Source organism: Microcaecilia unicolor, chromosome 4, assembly GCF_901765095.1.
Source record: "Microcaecilia unicolor chromosome 4, aMicUni1.1, whole genome shotgun sequence".
Classification (NCBI taxonomy): Eukaryota; Metazoa; Chordata; class Amphibia; order Gymnophiona; family Siphonopidae; genus Microcaecilia; species Microcaecilia unicolor.
In genome coordinates this window covers 10,080,295-10,104,594 of record NC_044034.1, presented here as the reverse complement: position 1 = coordinate 10,104,594, position 24,300 = coordinate 10,080,295, and the positions used below count along the sequence as shown (strand labels likewise).

At 45.7% G+C, this 24,300-nt stretch overlaps 2 protein-coding genes across 2 annotated transcripts in view; both read left to right on the top strand.

Moving 5' to 3' along the window:
• Positions 1 to 24,300, top strand: part of LOC115468279 (E3 ubiquitin-protein ligase TRIM39-like) — a 1,086,936-nt gene that overhangs the window by 1,024,359 nt on the left and 38,277 nt on the right. The window lies entirely within an intron of this gene.
• Positions 10,836 to 18,410, top strand: LOC115469755 (oocyte zinc finger protein XlCOF6-like). Its single transcript, XM_030202537.1, has 3 exons — positions 10,836 to 11,061; positions 11,857 to 11,970; positions 16,348 to 18,410. The coding sequence occupies exons 1-3, from the start codon at positions 10,836 to 10,838 to the stop codon at positions 18,261 to 18,263; spliced, it is 2,256 nt and encodes a 751-aa protein (XP_030058397.1). The 3' UTR covers positions 18,264 to 18,410.

Below are 24,300 nucleotides of genomic sequence, written 5' to 3'. Positions count from 1 at the left end.
TGTATATAAGTGAAAACATTCAGGCATTACTATGACAGTAAAATAGATACTATTGGAGATTCTACATGGATTGTTGCTACTATTGGAGATTCTACATGGAATGTTGCTATTCCACTAGCAACATTCCATGTAGAAGGCTGCGCAGGCTTCTGTTTCTGTGAGTCTGACGTCCTGCACGTACGTGCAGGACGTCAGACTCACAGAAGCAGAAGCCTGCGCGGCCACATTGGTGAACTGCAAGGGCCGACTTCTACATGGAATGTTGCTAGTGGAATAGCAACATTCCATGTAGAATCTATAGAAATCAAACAAAATAAAACCTGGAAAAGAAAATAAGATGATACCTTTTTTATTGGACATAACTTAATACATTTCTTGATTAGCTTTCGAAGGTTGCCCTTCTTCCTCAGATCGGAAATAAGCAAATGTGCTAGCTGACAGTGTATATAAGTGAAAACATTCAAGCATTACTATGACAGTCTGACAGGGTGGGAGGATGGGGGTGGGTAGGAGGTATGCATGGGGACATCAAAGCATATCATTGATATTCTAACAGGGTGGGTGTGGATAGGTGAGGGGTGGGGTGATCAACAGAGACATACAGCTTTATGGTTCATAATGGGCTAGGAACCCCAGATCCTTGTTAAGTCCTTTCTGTTGGGTGTTAAAATATTCAATCATTCTGACTTCAAAGGTCTTACGTTCTTGTATGGTTTTAAAGTTACCTTTCAGGATTCTCACCTATCCACACCTATCCTGTTAGAATATCAATGATATGCTTTGATGTCCCCATGCATACCTCCTGTCAGACTGTCATAGTAATGCTTGAATGTTTTCACTTATATACACTGTCAGCTAGCACATTTGCTTATTTCCGATCTGACGAAGAAGGGCAACCTTCGAAAGCTAATCAAGAAATGTATTAAGTCGGCCCTTGTAGATCACCAATGTCGCCGCGCAGGCTTCTGCTTCTGTGAGTCTGACGTCCTGCACGTACGTGCAGGACGTCAGACTCACAGAAACAGAAGCCTGCGCAGCCTTCTACATGGAATGTTGCTAGTGGAATAGCCAAATTCCATGTAGAATCTCCAATAGTATCTATTTTACTGTCATAGTAATGCCTGAATGTTTTCACTTATATACACTGTCAGCTAGCACATTTGCTTATTTCCGATCTGAGGAAGAAGGGCAACCTTCGAAAGCTAATCAAGAAATGTATTAAGTTATGTCCAATAAAAAAGGTATCATCTTATTTTCTTTTCCAGGTTTTATTTTGTTTGATTTCTATAGATTCTACATGGAATGTTGCTATTCCACTAGCAACATTCCATGTAGAAGTCGGCCCTTGTAGATCACCAATGTGGCCGCGCAGGCTTCTGCTTCTGTGAGTCTGATGTCCTGCACATACGTGCAGGACGTCAGACTCACAGAAACAGAAGCCTGCGCAGCCTTCTACATGGAATGTTGCTAGTGGAATAGCAACATTCCATGTAGAATGTCCAATAGTAGCAACATTCCATGTAGAATCTCCAATGGTATCTATTTTACTGTCATAGTAATGCCTGAATGTTTTCACTTATATACACTGTCAGCTAGCACATTTGCTTATTTCCGATCTGAGGAAGAAGGGCAACCTTCGAAAGCTAATCAAGAAATGTATTAAGTTATGTCCAATAAAAAAGGTATCATCTTATTTTCTTTTCCAGGTTTTATTTTGTTTGATTTCTATAGATTCTACATGGAATGTTGCTATTCCACTAGCAACATTCCATGTAGAAGTCGGCCCTTGTAGATCAGCAATGTGGCCGCGCAGGCTTCTGCTTCTGTGAGTCTGACGTCCTGCACGTACGTGCAGGACGTCAGACTCACAGAAACAGAAGCCTGCGCAGCCTTCTACATGGAATGTTGCTAGTGTAATAGCAACATTCCATGTGGAATCTCCAATAGTAGCAACATTCCATGTAGAATCTCCAATGGTATCTATTTTACTGTCATAGTAATGCCTGAATGTTTTCACTTATATACATTGTCAGCTAGCACATTTGCTTATTTCCGATCTGACGAAGAAGGGCAACCTTCGAAAGCTAATCAAGAAATGTATTAAGTTATGTCCAATAAAAAAGGTATCATCTTATTTTCTTTTCCATGTTTTATTTTGTTTGATTTCTATTGACAGCCATACCAGGACAGCAGCAATTCCCAGGTTCTGATCCTGGTCTGGTGACTTGATTGCACATAGTTTGCTGCTATAGCTCCATTTTCTCCTCTTTCCCCCTAGGGTTATACAGAATTCTTTGATTTTCTCTGCTGTCTCTGTATTTTGCACAGTTCAGGAGCAAAACATACGTCGTGTTTCTAGTTCTGTAGCGTTGCACTGCATTGAGATTTCCAGTTCAGCTTTTGCCATTATTAATTTGTATTTATTTCTATCCTATACTTATTTATTCTGTGTGGAGTCAGGGTTTGCTTTATTTTTCTTTGCTGAGCACGAATCTGTTACTTGCAATCTGCACACAGTCCTTTATTCTGTTTTCCAAATTGCCCCTCCCCCTCTCCGTCCTCATCATCAGTCTGCGCCCTGCAAGGGAGGGGGACGGGGGTGGTGCTGTGTTTAGTGAAAGATCCATCAGACGAGGAAAGACTTTGGACAGTCTGTGGACCCAAATCTGCAGCCTTCCAGCTGGACGTCCCCTCCCATCCCCCAAAGACAGGAGATGCCTGCGCGATCCTCTGCTCAGGTAGGAGATTGCAATCATTGCCGCACCCAGGACGGTTAGATCGGAGACCGGAGCTGGGATTTGGGCTCCCTGTGCTGAAGAATTGCTCCTTAGATTTTATGGATTCTTGCATACATACAGTGGATCCTTTTATTTTAACCAGATGTTGTGCTGGTGGAGACACACATTCACCCTGTTCCTTTTGGAGCTGTGAATGAGGAAGAAACAGATGTGTAGCCACAGGGCTGCATCTAGGTCCACATCTGGGATCCCTGAGTTTGTGGCCTGGGGACAACCAGAGGTGGCCAGTATAAAGTTTGGTGAGACTGGTGCTGGATCCTTCAGGACTAATGATTTGGGCTGGGAACGTGGCAGGCACTAGGACTGCGACTGGAACAGGAACTGTTGCCTGTGAACTGGCAGAGGCAGGGAAGCACTTTGTTCAGCTCTTGGAGACTGCAGGAGAGGGGGAGCAGTAAAAGGAAGGGGGCACAGTGGGATAAATATAAAATAAATAAAACAGGATGTGCTGTGCACCACATGAGCCGAAGATGAGGCAGTTTATAGAGGATGGAGGGGGCTTCTGTGACCTTGAACTCTGATGGTTACTTCTGGGGAGTTGTGCGCCTCAGTGCATGGCAGAATTTGGGCCCCCCCCCCCCCCCCGCTTGCTTCCCCCCACCCCTCTCCCAGCATGTCTGAGACATGTATGCACCCACCCCCCCCCCCCCTCCAGTCCCTGGCCCAACGCTGGTCATAAGCCACGGAAGAGGAGAATGGCTGCACATCAGGTCCCACCCTCCTCCTCCTCTGCTGCCAGCGCTGAATCCACAAATTGAACCCTAGGGGTTCTACGGTGTCCCATGTGGTTCAAGTTTTGCATTCAGCACCAAAGCGCAATCTCCGCCTTCCATTTGTGCTCAGTGCCGGGCAGGGGCTGTGGGAAGAGGGAGGGAGATCTGAGGTGCAGGAGCCGGAGAGAAATGGGCAGGTGAGATATTCAGTTACGGGTAGGGTGGGCATTGGGATCTTGGGGCAGATGTATGATGGGTGGTCACTGAGAGCTGGGTTGTATGCCATGGGTGGGGGATACTGAGTGAGAGAGTCATGAGGATGTGTACTGGAGGAGGAGGGTTAAGGGGCATATGAGGAAAGGCTGAAGCGTCTAGGGCTGTTCAGCTTGGAGAAAAGACGGCTGAGGGGAGATATGATAGAGGTCTGTAAAATAATGAGTGGAGTTGAATGGGTAGATGTGAAACGTCTGTTCACGCTTTCCAAAAATACTAGGACTAGGGGGCATGCGATGAAAGTAGTGTAGGAAATTTAAAACAAATCAGAGAAAATTTTTCTTCACCCAACGCATAATTAAACTCTGGAATTTATTGCCAGAGAATGTGGTAAAAGTGGTTAGCTTAGCGGAGTTGAAAAAGGGTTTCAACGGCTTCCTAAAGGAAAAGTCCGTAGACCGTTATTATAATGACTTGGGGAAAATCCACTATTTCTGGCATAAGTAGCATAAAATGTTTTGTACTATTTTGGGATCTGGATTGGCCACTGTTGGAAACAGGATGCTGGGCTCGATGGACCTTTGGTCTGTCCCAGTATGGCAATACTTATGTACTTATGTACCAAGCTGTGGTAGAAAGGTGCCTTTCGCTAATTGCAGCATCTGTTTTTACCCTTCGCCGAGGCCCCTTTTACCGCAGAGGGTAAAAAGACTGAAAAACAAATGGCCATGTGGTAAACTAGCAGTAACCGTGCAGTGCGCGGCGCTCCATGGAAATGGTATGTGCCGCTGCGGTAGCAGATTGGTGTGTGGCGAGAGAGCGGGGGGGGGGGGGGGGTGAGAGGGCGGAGGTTAGTGTGAAAGAGACCATGGCGTGTGCCTGTTGGGGAGAATGAGTCATCTAGGGGATGTGTGCGTGCCAGGGGTAGGGCTATGAGAGAGAGAACTGGAGGGGGGGAGGACGTTTTTGTCTAGGGAGGAGTTCAAGCTAGTTTGGGAGAGAGGGGAGGTGGAGTGGAACCTCAATTAGGAGAGGGAGGGGTCGGGCCTGGGCATGAAGAAGCAGAATTTTTAAGCTGTTTTTCTTTTTTGGGTACGATTTATTTATTTATTTATTTGTTTGTTTGCTTGTTTGTGCAGATTAAAAATACTAGAATAATCTTTCATCGTTGGCAGAGTCCAAGCAGCACATACCTACTTAAAATCAACAGGGGTTTTTTTTGTTACACTTGTACCCCGCGCTTTCCCACTCATGGCAGGCTCAATGTGGCTTACATGGGGCAATGGAGGGTTAAGTGACTTGCCCAGAGTCACAAGGAGCTGCCTGTGCCTGAAGTGGGAATCAAACTCAGTTCCTCAGTTCCCCAGGACCAGAGTCCACCACCCTAACCACTAGGCCACTCCTCCACTGTTGCTACTATTTGAGATTCTACATGGAATGTTGCTATTCCACTAGCAACATTCCATGTAGAAGTCGGCCCTTGCAGATCACCAATGTGGCCGCGCAGGCTTCTGCTTCTGTGAGTCTGACGTCCTGCACGTACGTGCAGGACGTCAGACTCACAGAAACAGAAGCCTGCGCAGCCTTCTACATGGAATGTTGCTAGTGGAATAGAAACATTCCATGTAGAATCTCCAATAGTAGCAACATTCCATGTAGAATCTCCAATAGTAGCAACATCCCATGTAGAATCTCCAATAGTATCTATTTATTTTTGTTACATTTGTACCCCGCGCTTTCCCACTCATGGCAGGCTCAATGCGGCTTACATGGGGCAATGGAGGGTTAAGTGACTTGCCCAGAGTCACAAGGAGCTGCCTGTGCCTGAAGTGGGAATCAAACTCAGTTCCCCAGGACCAAGGTCCACCACCCTAACCACTAGGCCACTCCTCCACTGTTGCTACTATTTGAGATTCTACATGGAATGTTGCTATTCCACTAGCAACATTCCATGTAGAAGTCGGCCCTTGCAGATCACCAATGTGGCCGCGCAGGCTTCTGCTTCTGTGAGTCTGACGTCCTGCACGTACGTGCAGGACGTCAGACTCACAGAAACAGAAGCCTGCGCAGCCTTCTACATGGAATGTTGCTAGTGGAATAGAAACATTCCATGTAGAATCTCCAATAGTAGCAACATTCCATGTAGAATCTCCAATAGTAGCAACATCCCATGTAGAATCTCCAATAGTATCTATTTTATTTTTGTTACATTTGTACCCCGCGCTTTCCCACTCATGGCAGGCTCAATGCGGCTTACATGGGGCAATGGAGGGTTAAGTGACTTGCCCAGAGTCACAAGGAGCTGCCTGTGCCTGAAGTGGGAATCAAACTCAGTTCCCCAGGACCAAGGTCCACCACCCTAACCACTAGGCCACTCCTCCACTGTTGCTACTATTTGAGATTCTACATGGAATGTTGCTATTCCACTAGCAACATTCCATGTAGAAGTCGGCCCTTGCAGATCACCAATGTGGCCGCGCAGGCTTCTGCTTCTGTGAGTCTGACGTCCTGCACGTACGTGCAGGACGTCAGACTCACAGAAACAGAAGCCTGCGCAGCCTTCTACATGGAATGTTGCTAGTGGAATAGAAACATTCCATGTAGAATCTCCAATAGTAGCAACATTCCATGTAGAATCTCCAATAGTAGCAACATCCCATGTAGAATCTCCAATAGTATCTATTTTATTTTTGTTACATTTGTACCCCGCGCTTTCCCACTCATGGCAGGCTCAATGCGGCTTACATGGGGCAATGGAGGGTTAAGTGACTTGCCCAGAGTCACAAGGAGCTGCCTGTGCCTGAAGTGGGAATCAAACTCAGTTCCCCAGGACCAAGGTCCACCACCCTAACCACTAGGTCACTCCTCCACTGTTGCTATTATTTGAGATTCTACATGGAATGTTGCTATTCCACTAGCAACATTCCATGTAGAAGTCAGCCCTTGCAGATCACCAATGTGGCCGCGCAGGCTTCTGCTTCTGTGAGTCTGACGTCAGACTCACAGAAACAGAAGCCTGCGCAGCCTTCTACATGGAATGTTGCTAGTGGAATAGCAACATTCCATGTAGAATCTCCAATAGTATCTATTTAATTTTTGTTACATTTGTATCCCGCGCTTTCCCACTCATGGCAGGCTCAATGCGGCTTACATGGGGCAATGGAGGGTTAAGTGACTTGGCCAGAGTCACAAGGAGCTGCCTGTGCCTGGTGGGAATCGAACTCAGTTCCCCAGGACCAAAGTCCACCACCCTAACCACTAGGCCACAAATAAGACCAATGACACAAATCATCACATCAACCAGGGGCGTAGCTAGGTGGGGGCATGCGCCCCCACAGATTAAGCCCTGGCCCCCTCTACTTTTTGACACCCCCCCCCCCCCCCCCCCGGCTGCCGACCCTCCCCTGCCACTTTAGATCATCGCCGCCGCCAGATACTTTTGCTGGTGGGGATCCCCAACCCCCGCCAGCCGAAGTCTTCTTCAGTGCTGGTCGACTCCGGCGCCTTCGCTGATGATCTGTTTCTGACTCCTGACGTCCTGCGAGCACGTCCTGCACGGGGCTACATACAGGACATGCATGCAGGACGACAGGAGTTAGAAACAGATCATCAGCAAAGGCGCTGGAGTCGACCAGCGCTGAAGAAGACTTCAGGAGGGGGGATCCAAAGTGGTAGGGGGGGTCGACGGCTGGGGGAGGTGGGCTAAACTCTGTCCCCCCACCTCGGGCTCTGGACCCCCTCCTGCTGAGGTCTGGCTACGCCCCTGACATCAACCATCCCTTAAATACACAAGTCTACGTTCTATTGTATTTCTAGGTGGTGATCAACAGTGTCAAAAGCAGCAGCTAGATCGCAAAGGATGAGGATAGAATAGAGACTTTTGGATCTGGCCAGGAACAAGTCATTGGAGACCTTAGCAAGGACTGGTTCTTTAGAATGTAGAGTGCAAAAGCCGGATTGGAGAGGGTCAAGATTAGCTTCAGATGAAAGAAAGTCAAGACAGCGGCAGTGAACAGCATGTTCAAGTATCTTGAATAGGAAAGGGAGGAGGGAGATGGGTTGATAATTGGAAGAATACAACAATATTTATATGAGTACAAACAGCCCGACACAGGCCGTGTTTCGCTCAACTGGGCTGCTTCAGGGGCTATAAAATACATAGTTTATTACCTTTAGATTGTAAGCTCTCTTGAGCAGGGACTGTCCTTCCCCTTGTCTAAACTTGTACAGCGCTGCGTAACCCTGGCAGCGCTATAGAAATGCTAAGTAGTAGTAGTAAAAGATATTTTAAAAAATAATAAATAAAATTGGTGAGTAATCTGCTATAATATTACATATCTAGGTAACATACCGTATTTTTCGGACTATAAGACGCACCGGACCATAAGACGCACCTAGGTTTTAGAGGAGGGAAATAGGAAAAAAAAAATTTTCCTTTTTCCCTCCTCTAAAACCTAGGTGCTCCGGTGCGTCTTGTCCGAGTTTTGGACCTCCGTCCCGTACTTACACGATTCCATGTGCCCTGGTGGTCTAGTGACGTCGGGGCAGGAAAGAGCCCCCTCTTTCCTGCCCATCGCGCTGCTCTCCGTGCTCCTCAATGCTTTCTGACGGTCTCGGCCAGATTCAAAATGGCCGCCGAGATTCTCTTTCCTGCCCCGACGTCACTAGACCACCAGGGCACATGGAATCGTGTAAATATGGGACGGAGGTCCAAAAACGCTACCTTCGGACTATAAGACGCACCCCCCATTTTCCTCCCAAATTTTGGGGGAAAAAAGTGCGTCTTATAGTCCGAAAAATACGGTATATAAAATATATACACATACATGTATATGCACGTACAACAGATATATCATGTATATACATACATAAATTTAAAATCATATGTATCTCATAAAACATGCCCTATATGAGATACATATGATTTTAAATTTATGTATGTATATACATGATATATATTTTATATATGTTACCTAGATATGTAATATTATAGCAGATTACTCACCAATTTTATTTATTATTTTTTTAAATATCTTTTATAGCCCCTGAAGCAGCCCAGTTGGGCGAAACACGGCCTGTGTCGGGCTGTTTGTACTCATATAAATATTGTTGTGTTGTTTAAATAAATTGCATTTCATTTCCACACGATCTGCTCTTTTTGTTTTCCATCTTGGAGTTTGCAGACCGTCTGCCTTCGTGCTTTCTTGATAATTGGAAGGGCAGGTAGGGTCCAACGAAGGTTTTTTGAGGAGTGGTGTGACTGCGGCATGTTTTGAAGGCATCAGGAACAGTCGCAGTGGACAGTGAAAGATTGAGGATATGACAGATAGAAGGGATGACAGTAGGAAAGATAATGCTGTGAAAATGGGATAGCGGAATAGGTAGTGAGTTTGGAGGAGGAAAAAAAGCTGAGCAGTTTCCTCTTCAGTGATTTCAGAAAGGAAGAAAAGGAGGCGGGAGTTGAAAGAGGGTTGACAGAATAGACTGGGGGGAAGCAGAAGTGGAGTCTTGTGAACCTTGTCATGAAAGTACCCTGTCATAGTCTGGGGAGAAAGTGAAAGGGGAGTTGGATGTGGAGGTGCTTTCAGGAGAGAGTTCAGTGTGGCAAGGGGTTGGTGCTAATCGAGTTTGTCAAGTGGATGTAGTAATCCTGTTTGGCAGACCGGAAGGAGGTCAGTAAGAATTTGAAATGAATGAAGTCAGCATGGGATTTCAGCCAAAGGCATTCAATAGATCAGGCGCAGGAACGTAGGTAGTGGATTCTGGGGGTAGCTGTTAATGCATAGTAAAAGTTAGGCTTTTACCGCACCTTAGTTTACCGCAGGAGTCGCTAAACTGCTGTAGCTCAGTATCCCAGGTTAGTGACTCTGGAGTACATGTTGCTAGGCTGTATAGAGAGAGGTGTGACCAGCAGAAGAAAAGAGGTGTTCATGCCCCTGTACAAGTCGTTGGTGAGGCCCCACCTGGAGTATTGTGTTCAGTTTTGGAGGCCGTATCTTGCTAAGGATGTAAAAAGAATTGAAGCGGTGCTAAGAAAAGCTACGAGGATGGTATGGGATTTGAGTTACAAGACGTATGAGGAGAGACTTGCTGAACTAAACATGTATACTCTGGAGGAAAGGAGAAACAGGGGTGATACGATACAGACGTTCAAATATTTGAAAGGTATTTATCCGCAAACGAACCTTTTACGGAGATGGGAAGGCGGTAGAACGAGAGGGCATGAAATGAGATTGAAGGGGGGCAGACTCAAAAAAGATGTCAGGAAGTATTTTTTCACGGAGAGGGTAGTGGATGCTTGGAATGCCCTCCCGCGGGAGGTGGTGGAGATGAAAACGGTAACGGAATTCAAACATGTGTGGGATAAACATAAAGGAATCCTGCTCAGAAGGAAGGGATCCCCAGAAGCTTAGCCTAGAATGGGTGGCAGAGCCAGTGGTTGGGAGGCGGGGCTAGTGCTGGGCAGACTTATACAGTCTGTGCCAGAGCCGGTGGTTGGGAGGCGGGGCTGGTGGTTGGGAGATGGGGATAGTACTCGGTGGACTTTTACGGTCTATGCCCTGAAAAAGACAGGTACAAATCAAGGTAAGGTATACACAAAAACTAGCACATATGCGTTTATCTTGTTGGGCAGACTGGATGGACTGTGCAGGTCTTTTTCTGCCGTCATCTACTATGTTACTATGTTACTAGCGATCAGCCTTGCAAGCAGCGTTATTCATACTTCCAGAAGCATCAGGCTGCTTCTGGTCCGCAGCTTGAAGGGGCAGGGCACTAACGAATTCCCCCAAAGAACACCCCATCAAAAACCCTCTCCTCCTTTTTCTCTAAAGACCTCCCTGGCCTACTTGTATGCATCCATGAGGACTAGAGAATACTGGTTGGCATCCCCTAGTGGAAGTCTTGTGGTACTACAGCTGAGGATCAGTATGCCATATAAGGGCAATTGAGAAATGGTGTAAACTCACAATTAAAAAAAAGGGGGGGGGGATGTGAATCTTTGTTGGTGTAAGTGCCGTGGGAGTAATGTGCTCGGTGTTTGCTAGTCCTGCTGCTCTGGAGAGTGTGAAAGCAGAAGTGTAGCTCTGTTCCCTGCCCGGGACTTAGACACATGAAAAATTCTGCTCCCGTTCCACCGAGCCCCAGGCTGGGAGCTGTCCTGATTGTCTTGATGCAGAAGGTGCTAATTGTGGAAGGGTTTGTGTTTCATGTCCCAGTATCCTTTGAGGACATTGCTGTCTATTTCTCCCAGGAGGAGTGGGAGGCTTTGGAAGAAGGACAGAAGGAGCTTTACAAGGATGTGATGAAGGAGAATTACGAGACCCTCAGCTCATTGGGTAAGGGAGAATTTTACAGATTTATTAACAACTCAGAATCGTCAAGAGAAGGAATTGTGAGGTGAGAGTGTCCTGGAGGCAAAGGTGTAAAGCAGCCGCTATAAAAAAAAAGTGAGGCTCATGCATATAAAAATCTCTATATATAAAAGGCACCACCAACGTTCTAAATGAAGCCTCCAGCCGGAAGTGTGAAGGGGAGAGATATCCGGTTTCCCCATGAGTGTCTGCCCCGCCCTCACTCTCTCTGTAACACAAACAGTGAAGGAAAACACAGCAAAGCACGAAATCAAATCGCTCTCTCTGTAACAGTGAAGGACTCAGAGGGGGGAGGGGAGAGAGGGCAGAAGCCCTCACTATCTCTGTAACACAAACATAGCACAGCAGGAAACTTAACACTGAAGGACTCGACTCCGAGGGGGAAGGGGACAGAGAGCAGAGGGGAAGGGAGAGAGAGCAGGGACACACACACTCCCACATGCACACAGAAGAAAACCTTGCTAGCCCCCGTTTCATTTGCATCAGAAACGGGGCTTTTTTACTAGTGAGAGAATAAATTCCACTATTTATAATGGAACCCAGAACATAAAGATAAGTAAAGAGTCTACGTGACTTCTCTTAGACTTGCAGAACCTCCAAACGGTGCCACATTAATTGAAGGTTTGAATAATTTTGTTCATGGATGTTGGTGAATGTTTGTTTGGTTTTTTTTGTATGCAAAGTTTTCTGTATCCTGAATTTGTCATACCCAAGGTTGTTATCAGAAAGCTTAATACAGTTTTCTTATCCCTGGAACAGGTTTTCTGATTGTCACCCCAGATATTATATCCCTGATTGAACACGGGGAAGAACCTTATATCAAGGATGAGCCGGGATCAGAGGAAAGATGCCATGGAGAAAGAAACTGGTTGGGTAAGTCCTTAAATAAGAGAGAGTAATGTAACACTGTTGAGATGCCCATGGAATGAGGAGATAGGGATACGACTGTGAGCTAAGATGTCCGATACTTTGAATGGAATTTCCTACATTTCTCTCCGTTGACACAGTACTTGGGTGTGAAGCTCAGCTTGCGTTGGGGCCAACTTTTGGAACATCAGAACTTGTATTCAGGACTGTGAACCAAATAGTGGCAACTTACGCAAATTTATCTTGTTTTAATTAAATCATCTTGGATTCTGTGATTGAAGCAGGGGCGTAGCCAGGCAACAGATTTTGGGTGGGCCTAGGCAAGAATTGGGTGGGCACCAAGTGTTCTCACCCCCCCCCCCCCCAAAAAAAAAATTATCTCAGCTGGTGGGAAAACGCTTCTTTCCATCTTGGCAGCAGGCATGCACTGAAAACTGAGTATGCGCAGGTGCCGATGTTGTGGAGAGTAGCATTTTCGTTACCATCAGGAGGAAATCTTCAGTTGGCGGAGCTTGGGATTGCCACCAGTTACCACTAAACAAGTGCTACTGTTGGGTGGGCCTGAGCCATAAACGGGTGGGCCCTGGCCCACCCAAGCCCACCTGTGGCTACGCCACTGGATTGAAGAGCTTTGCATAGATACACAGTCATCAGATATAGAGACAAATAGTGTCAGTCTTTAACAGCTGCTGGCTAAAAGTAATCAAAAGACCTTATTGGTGATCTCATTTATTGTGCTCCATCCTATCCCTACTATTACACTTGGGGCATGTGTTTAGGGCCTTCTCAGTAGCTCCCTGGGTAAATCTTTGCCTTGGTAAATCAGCTGCTGGCAGAAAGAAGAGTTGGTGGGAGGAGACAAGAGCCACCACTGCCTTCAGAGGTTGGTCTGTTCTTCCTAATCCCTATACATTGCCCTCCAATTAGCAGGAGGGATCCGTGAGCAGTGCCTCCTACCTGCTGGTTCTCCTCTGCAATCAGAGCCACGGGGGAAAGGGGGGCATTTATAGGAGTTTTAAAATGTATTTATATTTCAAAAGGGGACGGGTCCAATGCGTTTCTTTGTCTAGAGTCTACCGATGGGTTAATCCTGCTCTGATTATACTTTAGATGAATGATTTACTGCCTCATGGCATTTTATGATTCAAGATTTTATCAATTTAAAAAGGTGTTTTAGTTGATCATTTCTGAGGTTTTTGAAGATGTGGATGCTGTTTTTTTCAGTGTCCTTCTTTACTGGAAGGGTTTTAAGGTAGTGTTGTCACACGATGGCCTCTTGGAGCTCTTCAGTAGACCTCATACTTCAACTAAGTGCTTAAATATAGAACAGACCCGAATGTCAATCAAGTCCAGTATTCTTTTTCGAACAGTGGCCAATCAAGGTCACAAGTACCTGGCAAGATCCCAAAAGAGTAAAACAGTTTTTGTTCTGCTTATCTCAGGAATAAGCAGTGAATTTTCCCCAAGTCTATCTCATAGCAGATTATGGACTTTTCCTCCAGGAACTTGCCCAAAACGTTTTTCAACCCACTTAAACCTAACTGCATTTCCTCATTCTCTGGCAGTGCATTCCAGATCTTCATTACATGTTGAATGAAGAATTATTTCTATAATTTGTTTTAGGTTTAATAATTTTTTATTGATGAATGCAGATATAAAACAATCCCATGCCCATCAGTATAACTCTGGCCATAAACATTTCAAACCTGTATGGAAAGGGAATGGGACTTATATACGGCTTTTCTGAGTTTTTTGCAACTACATTCAAAGTGGTTTACATATATTCAGGTACTTATTTTGTACCAGGGGCAATGGAGGGTTAAGTGACTTCCCAGAGTCACAAGGAGCTGCAGTGGGAATCGAACTCAGTTCCCCAGGATCAAAGTCCACTGCATTAACCACTAGGCTACTCCTCCACTAATACAGCAGAACTGCTATCATCAACTTTTCTTTTATTTCTGCCCTCTAACCTTCCCCCCCCTCCCCTCCCCCCTTCCGTAGTACTATATTGATTAACATTGGCATATATATGCAAAAGTGTTGTACATAACTATTATCAATAAATCTGCATATTAACTTTGAAATGTATCAAATAGCAACCCGAACATTATGCAACAAAATTTAAAAAATAAATATAGACTACTGGTGCCATTCTGTGGTCTTGGTTTTTTATTTCATTGCTCTATTATACTGTAGTTCTGCCAGTCTGCAAATTATCACCCACTTAGCAGGAGAATCACGTCGCATCTATATGGTGCCACTTTCTCTGTCCCACTCTCATAACCTACCCCCCCCCCTATACTATACCTACCCCCTCTTCCCTTCCCCCCCTACCAACCCCCCCCCTAAGGTATCTTCTAGAATTAACCCACCTATAACCCATGCCCTCTTCCGACAAAGTCATAGGGAATTTAATACCACACTTCTACCTCTTGTATGCAGCGACTGAATGTATGGGCCCCAAATGTCCAAGGAAGTCTTCCTCCTCCTAGAGGAGCCTCTTACTCCCCGGCGTAGTGCCAGAAGTCCGGGAGAGTACTGCCCACCCATTGACAGAGTAGCAACCTCTTGCCAACCAAACAGGCCTTACGGACCAGGTGTTTCCCAGATGTACTCAAGACAAAAACCTCATGCCTATCCAGCAGTACACCCATCGGAGATATAATTTGTTTTAAATTTACTACTTAGTAGCTTCTTTCCGTGCCCCCTCCTAGTATTTTTGGAAAGAGTAAACTAGCAATTCATGCCTCCCCCTTCCACTCCACTCAGTATTTAATAGATCTCCCCTCAGCCATCTTTTCTCCAAGCTGAAGAACCCTAGGTTGCTTTAGCCTTTCCTCATAGGGAAGTTGTCCCACCCCCTTTATCATTTTCCTTCTCCTTCTCTTTACCTTTTCTAATTTTGTTACATCTTTTTTGAGATGTGATGACCAGAATTGCGCACAGTATTCGAGGAGCAGTTGCACCATGGAGCGATACAAAGGCATTATAACGTCCTCATTTTTGTTGTCCATCCCTTTCCTAATGATACCCAACATTCTATTTGCTTTCCTAGGCGCAGCAGCACATTGAGCAGACGTTTTCAACGTATCATCAACGACGACACCTAGATCCCTTTCTCGGTCCGTGACTCCCAATGCTGGACCTTGCATGACGTAGTTATAGTTTGGGTTCCTCTTTCCCACATGCATCACTTTGCACTTGTTCACATTAAACGTCATCTGCCATTTAAACGCCCAATGTCCCAGTCTTGTAAGGTCCTCTTGTAGTTTTTCACAATCTTCCCACGATTTGACTACTTTGAATAACTTTGTGTCATTGGCAAATTTGATTACCTCAGTATTTCCCCCCATCTCTAGGTCATTTATGAATATGTTGAAAAGCAGAGGTCCCAGCACCGATCCCTGAGGGACCCCGCGAACTACCCTTCTCCATTGCGAATATTGACCTTTTAATTCTACTCTCTGTTTCCTATCTTTCAACCAGTTTTTAATCCACAGTAAGACACTATCTCTGATCCCATGTCCCTCTAATTTCCTCTGTAGTCTTTCATGAGGGACCTTATCAAACACCTTCTGAAAAAACCTCTACATATCAGTAGCGTCTTAGTCCCCTTGCTTGGTTACTGGATCCGTGCTAGGGTCTGGTGTCTCCCAGTGGGGAATCCTCTCCATCACTGATTGAAGATTCTCTATTCCTGCTTACCTTGACTACAGTTTACACAGGATCCCATTAGAGAATGACACGGGGACGAGGACAGATCCCACGGGGGCGGGGATGGGGACACAGCCCACAGGGACGGAGACAAACTTTGTCCCCGTGTCATTTTCTAGTTGGAAGGGAGAGGGTGGTGGAGGGAAGGAGGGTTATTATAGCTGCTCGTTGTTATTATTGTTTTCTGTTTGTAATTTATACACAACAGTTGCACGCTTTCCTAAAGGACAAGTCCATAAACCGCTACTAAGTGGACTTGGGAAAAATCCACAATTCCAGGAATAACATGTATAGAATGTTTGTACGTTTGGGAAGCTCGCCAGGTGCCCTTGGCCTGGATTGGCCGCTGTCGTGGACAGGATGCTGGGCTCGATGGACCCTTGGTCTTTTCCCAGTATGGCATTACTTATGTAGCATATTGTTCCGTTTTATACTTTAATAAAAAGATTTAAATATAAAATCATAAGTGTTCAAGGCTTCTGTAGATGAGGACAGAGCCAACGGGGCGGGGACGGGGACAGAACCTGCAGCGACAGGGCAGGGATAGAGACAGGGCCTGCGGGGATGGAGACAGAACCTGCGGGGACGGGGGCAAACTTTGTCCCCATGTCATTCTCTAGATCCCATTTCTTGCCAGCCTAATAATGTTTTTTTGTCTTTACTTTCTAGAAAATGACTGTTCCAGAAAGACTAATACCGAGAGATGTTGCTGGTACCTCCCTGAGAATCTGGAAGCAGACAAGATCCTGTCAGAAGGAGAACGAGGGGGTACATTATGTTCAGACTGGCGCACAATTTGCATCTTTGCAAGGGAGGAGCGGAAACCTCAGACAAGAGGTGAAAGATGGATACGTGATACATATGCAGTATCGCCCAAGTATCCTATAACTCTGAAGTCACAGCAGCGACATCCCACTAAAGAGGGTTCATGTACAGCTACAGACTACGTAGAAACATTCAGTCAGAAGGAAGAGCTTCAAAGACAAGAAGAACCGTATGTAAATGAGAAGCCTTTATCGTGTACTAATCGCAGCAGTGGCTTCTCTCGGAAGACCGATCTAGAACTGTATCAGAAACTCCATACAAGCGACAGGCCCTATCCGTGTCCCGAATGTGATAAAAGCTTCAGGCGTAAGTTGCACCTCACAAGACACCAGAAAATCCACAGCGGCGAGAGACCATTTTCGTGTAGTGAATGTAGCAAGAGCTTCAGCGATAAATTGTACCTTACCACCCACCAGAAAGTTCACACCGATGAGAGACCGTTTTCATGTACGGAGTGTGACAAAACGTATCGATACAAGGCCAGCCTCGTACTGCACCAGACAATCCACACTGGCAAGAGACCGTTTTCATGTACTGAGTGTGAAGAAAGCTTCTTTCGGAAGAAAATCCTCATGTATCACTACCAGCAGGCCCATAACGGTGCGAGTCGGTTTTCACGTACTGAGCGTAATAAGCCCGTCCGTGAGAGAAAGCGCAAAAAGTACCAGAAGATAAACAGCAGTGACAGGCCATTTTCGTGCACCGAGTGCAATAAAAATTTCAGGCGTAAAATACATCTCACGCGACACCAGAAAATCCACACTGGTGAGCGTCCGTTTTCATGTACCGAGTGTAATAAAAGCTTCAGTGATAAATCATACCTCGTGGCGCACCGGAAAGTCCATACGGACGAGAGACCGTTTTCATGTACGGAATGCGATAAAACATTCCGATATAAAGAGAGCCTCCAGACGCATCAGAAACGACACACTGGCGAGAGTCCATTTTCATGCAGCGACTGTGATAAAAGCTTTAGTCAGAAGAGACACCTCATAAGCCACCGACATATTCATACAGGTGTAAAACCACTTTCATGTACTGAGTGTAGTAAGATTTTCAGCGAGCAATCTAAGCTCAGAGAACACAAAAAGATACATACCAACGAAAGACCTTTTACCTGCACTGAATGCCAAAAAAATTTCAGGCGTAAGATACACCTAAAAAGACATCAGAAAATCCACACTGGAGAAAGGCCGTTCTCATGTAGCGTGTGTAATAAAAGTTTTAGCGAGAAATCCTATCTCACTACGCACCAAAAGGTCCACACGGGTGAGAAACCGTTTTCATGTTCTGAGTGTGATAAGAGCTTCAGATACAAAGAGAGCCTCACAATCCACGAGACAAGCCATACGGGTGAGAAACCATTTAACTGTGCTGAATGTGGCAAAAGCTTCAGCCAGAAGAAAAACCTCAAACATCACCAGAAAACCCATAACAACGAGAGACCCTTTTTTTGCACTGAATGTGGTAAAAGCTTCCATGAGAAGTCCAAGCTCACTAAACATCAGAAAATCCATTCTGGCGAGAGACCATTTTCCTGTATCGAGTGTGACAAAAGCTTCGTCACTAAGTCGGACTTCACCAGACATCAGAAAATACATAGTGGCAAAAGACAGTTTTCGTGTATGGAGTGTGATAGAAGCTTTAGTCGGAAAACATACCTCACAAATCACCAGAAAATACACAGGGGTGAGAGGACTGAAACGTGCTCATTTCCAACCGTGATGAGCTCAACGCAAGCAAACTGGACATGGTGGTAAAGGTGAAATGGCACCCAAGTGTCAGTATGAGGAATTTATTCTTCACCGTGTGTGAGAAAAAGAACATCCCTATTACTAACAAATGAAATCAGAGACGAAGAAACTGTAGTGCAAAAATACACGAAATTGTTCCAATTATATTGGGGCCACTGGCCTAATTTAAAAGAATTTCCAAGCACGTCTTGATATGTTGCCTGTGCATGTTATACCTTTCCCCTAATTCTATAAGGCAGTGGCATTCCTAGGGGCGCTGACACCCGGGGCGGATCGCCGATGCGCCCCGCCCCCCCCGGGTGCAGCGCCCCCCCCACAGAACAGCGCGACCCCCCAGCGAAAGAACCCCCCCCCCGGGTGCACGCCGCTGGGGGGGGGGTGCCGTGCGCCTGTGGGCTCTTTGTTTCCATGCTCCCTCTGCCCTGGAACAGGAAGTAACCTGTTCCGGGGCAGAGGGAGCATGAAAACGAAGAGCCCACAGGAGTGCGGCACCCCCCCCCCCCAGCGGCGTGCACCCGGGGCGGACCGCCCCCACCGCCCCCCCCCCCCTTGGTACGCCACTGCTATAAGGGGTGCCAAATGTTTTCTGTGTCCAATTGGTGGGCACAATCTAATTGAATAATAAGCTAATTCGTGCCTGTAATTGGCTTTTAACAAGCAATTATTGGTGCTAACTAAATTTAATTGAAATTTACGTACTTAAATTTAGACACGGTTTCCGCACTTAAAATTACGCACGATTTGAAAAGGGGGGGGGGGGTGCAGAAATGGAGGAGGGGGTCATGGGTGAAATGGGGGCGTTCCTAAAATTAACACTCAGTGTTATAGAATAACAAGGATACGTGCCTTTCAGTTGGCGCAAATGGCCAGGCGCGATTCCTGGACGTAAGCGCTGTTCTGTAAACCGTGCCTAACTTTAAGCGCGGCATATAGAATAGCGCTTTTTTCGGCGCCAAGTTTTTTTTTTGTGGCAAATATAAAGTCTAGCCCTGATGCGCTCCAGAATGTGGACCTGGTGTTGAGACAAGCACTAGCAGTAAATCTGAGAGATTCAGCAACAGACCCTGGGTTATAAGAGAAGTTTATTCCACTCTTGATATGTGGAAACTTTACCCCAGGAGAAAGGACTACATACCAGGGGCGTAGCTACCTGGACCCCCCTGCCGACGACCCTCTCGACCCCCCCCTCCCGCTGCGAACCCGCCGTCACCGTCCTCTTCTTCCGGCAAGGCTTCCTTCCTTGTACGTGCAGGACGTCAGACTCAGAAACTGAACGAAGCGCGGGAAGAAGAGGACCTCGGCTGGTGGGGGTTGGGGTCCTCCGCCAGCAAAGGTAGGCGATGGTGATGGTGGGGGAGGGTTGGTGGCGGGAAGGGGGGTCGAGAGGGTCGTCGGTAGGGGGGGGTCAAGGTTGGTGGTGGCGGCGGTGCCGGGGGTGGTCGGCAATGGCTGGGGGGGGGGGGGTAAAATGTGCCCCCTCACATCGGGCTCTGGATCCCCCTCCCGCCAAAGTCTGGCTACGCCCCTGCTACATACAAACAGATGGATCCCTGAAAATGAAGGCAATAATGCATTGTTCGTTTGATGCCAAAACCCCCTGTACTTTAAATCTGGAAGGTACACAGTTAAAGTTCCAACAAAAATTTGAAAGGGAAAAAAACTTCAAAAGTAGTGGTATAAATGTTTAAGATCTTTTTTATTAGATAAATTGTAAGATAAAAATAGATAAGTGATTGTTGGTAATGGAAAGAAAGGAATAGGTCCAGAGAGGAGCATCAGATCAGTCTGAGCTACTGGATTATGTAATAGGTGTGGCCGTGGCCAAGAAAGGTAGTTGGGTTCCTCAGGGGTTCCTCAAGGGTCTGTGCTAGGACCGCTGCTTTTTAATATATTTATAAATGATTTAGAGATGGGAGTAACTAGCGAGGTAATTAAATTTGCTGATGACACAAAGTTATTCAAAGTCGTTAAATCGCGACAGGATTGTGAAAAATTACAAGAGGACCTTACGAGACTGGGAGACTGGGCGGCTAAATGGCAGATGATGTTTAATGTGAGCAAGTGCAAGGTGATGCATGTGGGAAAAAAGAACCCGAATTATAGCTACATCATGCAAGGTTCCACGTTAGGAGTTACGGACCAAGAAAGGGATCTGGGTGTCGTCGTCGATAACACACTGAAACCTTCTGCTCAGTGTGCTGCTGCGGCTAAGAAAGCGAATAGAATGTTGGGTATTATCAGGAAAGGTATGGAAAACAGGTGTGAGGATGTTATAATGCCGTTGTATCGCTCCATGGTGCGACCGCACCTTGAGTATTGTGTTCAATTCTGGTCGCCGCATCTCAAGAAAGATATAGTAGAATTGGAAAAGGTGCAGCGAAGGGCGACTAAAATGATAGCGGGGATGGGACGACTTCCCTATGAAGAAAGACTAAGGAGGCTAGGGCTATACAGCTTGGAGAAGAGACGGCTGAGGGGAGACATGATAGAGGTATATAAAATAATGAGTGGAGTGGAACAGGTGGATGTGAAGCGTCTGTTCACGCTTTCCAAAAATACTAGGACTAGGGGGCATGCGATGAAACTACAGTGTAGTGTATTTAAAACAAGTCGGAGAAAAATTTTCTTCACCCAACGTATAATTAAACTCTGGAATTCGTTGCCGGAGAAAGTGATGAAGGCGGTTAGCTTAGCAGAGTTTAAAAAGGGGTTGGACGGTTTCCTAAAGGACAAGTCCATAAACCGCTACTAAATGGACTTGGGAAAAATCCACAATTCCAGGAATAACATGTATAGAATGTTTGTACGTTTGGGAAGCTTGCCAGGTGCCCTTGGCCTGGATTGGTTGCTGTCGTGGACGGGATGCTGGGCTCGATGGACCCTTGGTCTTTTCCCAGTACAGAACAGGAAATAGAGGAGCTGGTAGATGAGTTCCTGAGGAGCCTGAGATGCATCCAATGCAACTTCTGCGAGACCATAATGTGCGTGTAACGACCACCCAGCGATACCACAGAAATAAGTTACAGCAAAAATCATGATTGAGAGAAACGTACTTGCAGAGAATACAGGCCCAGATGAAAACAAGTAAAGAAGGGTGCTTTTGGTCATCCCGAGTGAGACCATCACCAGAGCATAATCCAAGGCTGCCTTAACCCATGAAAATACTGTGGCCTATGGAGATCAAACGGATTCTCTGTGCTCAGCTGACGTCTCAGTCTCTGCTGTTGGCTGAGGCTTCTCTTGTTCTCTCTGAGGTGGTCTCCTCCTTCAAGGAGACCTGGGCAATTATCTCGCATTGAAACCTTAGGATGGGGACTGTCAAAGTTGACTTGGAGGAGGCTTCAACTGAGTTCATGGATCTGCAGGAATGGAGAGTGTTGCTTAGTGGACTGTATTATAGGGTGTAGACTAGAGAATTTGGAAAATCTAATTCTAATGAGGAACTTACGTATTCGTGAATGTTTCGTGATCTTTAGTTGTATTAACTATTGAATAAAAATGATTTATTGTAAATCCTTACATTTCCCCCTGCAGCTTGGCTGCCCCTCCCGCAGGGTTATTATTTACCTTCCGTTTCTATGGATAGGACAAAGGGGCAGGATAAGGATGTGATTTGGGAAGATTAGGTGCCATTAGCAAACCCTTCTAGAAAGCTAAATTATTTATACGTGAAACTGGACATATGTGGGTAAGAAGGGATTTTGGAAAAGCCACTGTTCACACATGGACCCAAATGCCCCAACCTAATCTCGCCAACTTCCACCCCCAATTCTGGTCTGACTTAAATACCAACCTCCCGTCCTTCTCTTTCCATCTCTCCTTAATTTTATCCCTCCTTACCCTTTCTCCCAAATTACACTATCCTATCCTGTCTACCCTCTTTTATCCTAGTCATATATTATCTAGCTCAACTTATCATACACTACTAAGCCCAACTTTATATTGTTTTACTACTGTTTTATTAAAATTCTATTAACGTTGTATTTCAAATTACTATGTAAGCCGCATTGAGCCTGCATTATGTGGGAAAGCGCGGGGTACAAATGTAAGAGTGGCCTAGTGGTTAGGGTGGTGGACTTTGGTCCTGGGGAGCTGAGGAACTGAGTTCGATTCCCACTTCAGGCACAGGCAGCTCCTTGTGACTCTGGGCAAGTCACTTAACCCTCCATTGCCCCATGTAAGCCGCATTGAGCCTGCCATGAGTGGGAAAGCGCAGGGTACAAATGTAACAAAAATAAAATAGATACTATTGGAGATTCTACATGGAATGTTGCTACTATTGGAGATTCTACATGGAATGTTGCTATTCCACTAGCAACATTCCATGTAGAAGGCTGCGCAGGCTTCTGTTTCTGTGAGTCTGACGTCCTGCACGTATGTCAGACTCACAGAAGCAGAAGCCTGCGCGGCCACATTGGTGATCTGCAAGGGCCGACTTCTACATGGAATGTTGCTAGTGGAAGTCACTTAACCCTCCATTGCCCCATGTAAGCCGCATTGAGCCTGCCATGAGTGGGAAAGTGCGGGGTACAAATGTAACAAAAATAAAATATACTAATAATAATAATAACAGGCAGCAATTCAAAAGGGCAGAGTTTTTGGACAGACCTTAGAGGTAGAAATGGTTCCCTCTTTTGCAATAGAAATACGAACATTGACATTCATTTTGTTTTCAGTATCTTCTATGAGTCACACAGAACTGTCAGCTGATATCTTTGGACCTGGATTGTTGTTTGGAGGGATTGAAGAGGGCAACTTCTGTTCCCTGTTTAGTGCTCAGAACAAAATAATCATAGTTTTATTTATTTATTGCATTTGTATCCCACATTATCCCACCTCTTTGCAGGCTCAATGTGGCTTACAATTCATCATGGATACTGGAAGTAGAAGAGAATATACATTTGGTTTTACAGAGGGTTTTGGGTTACATGGTGGTGAAATACATGAAGGTGTTAAAGCAGGAAGACATTATAAGACAGTACTAGAAGTTCAAAAGATTATACAGTTACACATGTTGATCTTTGTGATATATCTTGTTGAAGAGAGAGGTTTTCAATAGTTTGCGGAAATTGGTCAATTCATAGACCGTTTTCAAGTTACGTGGCAGCGCATTCCAGAGCTGCGTGCTCGTATAGGAGAAGGTAGATGCGTGCATTAATTTGTATTTCAGTCCTTTACACTTGGGAGGATGAAGATTAAGGAATGTGCGAGAAGATTTTTTTGCGTTCCTGGGTGGTAGTTCTATTAGGTCTGACATGTAGGCTGGGGCGTTACCATGGATGATTTTATGGACTAGGGTGCAAAGTTTGAACGTGATGCGTTCTTTTAGTGGGAGCCAGTGTAGTTTTTCTCGTAGGGGTTTCGCGCTTTCGTATTTTGATGTGCCGAATATTAGTCTGGCTGCCGTATTCTGGGCTGTCTGGAGTTTTTTAAGTATTTGGTCTTTACAGCCAGCGTAGAGTGAGTTACAATTGTACCAGATTCACTGGATTATTTGATTTGGGATGTTCAGCTTTCACCCATGTAAGTCCCATTACAGACCCTTGAGTGGTGTCGCTCTTTTTTTTTTTTTTTTTTTTTTTTAATTTTTGGTAAAACAATGCCTGTCGTTCCCTCCCCCCCCCCCCCCCCCCCCCCCAGCTGTATGGCCTCCAAATACATGTCTTTATAGGTATTTTGCAGAAGGTTCTGTCTACACCCACATCGCATAAATGTGTGTTCTTTCTTGCCATCATGCGTACTTTTACACTGGGGGGGGGGGGGGGGGGTAAATTGATGTGGCATTTTGCACACACATGTACTCCATAAGCTTTTTCCAAAATAAAGATCTCCTTTTTTTCCCCCCTGATTTATGTAAAGTGATTGGAGTACATTTGTGGGATGTTACTTTCAATAGGGGGTTTAAAAGGAAAAAAGTTCTTAAATCTGATAGTTGCAATAGTTGTAAAGGTGGTGAGGAATGTAAATCTCTTCCATGGGATTAGGGATGTGTTCAGAATTGTTAGCGGGGGCTGTTAATGTTTCTGAGGTAGAAAGAGTTTGG

Coding starts and splice junctions, on each gene's coding strand:
- LOC115469755 (XM_030202537.1), top strand. CDS start 10,836: ATGAAAAATTCTGCTCCCGTTCCACCGAGCCCCAGGCTGGGAGCTGTC. Junction 11,062..11,856: donor CGAGACCCTCAGCTCATTGG/GTAAGGGAGAAT, acceptor TCCCTGGAACAG/GTTTTCTGATTGTCACCCCA. Junction 11,971..16,347: donor TGGAGAAAGAAACTGGTTGG/GTAAGTCCTTAA, acceptor TTTACTTTCTAG/AAAATGACTGTTCCAGAAAG.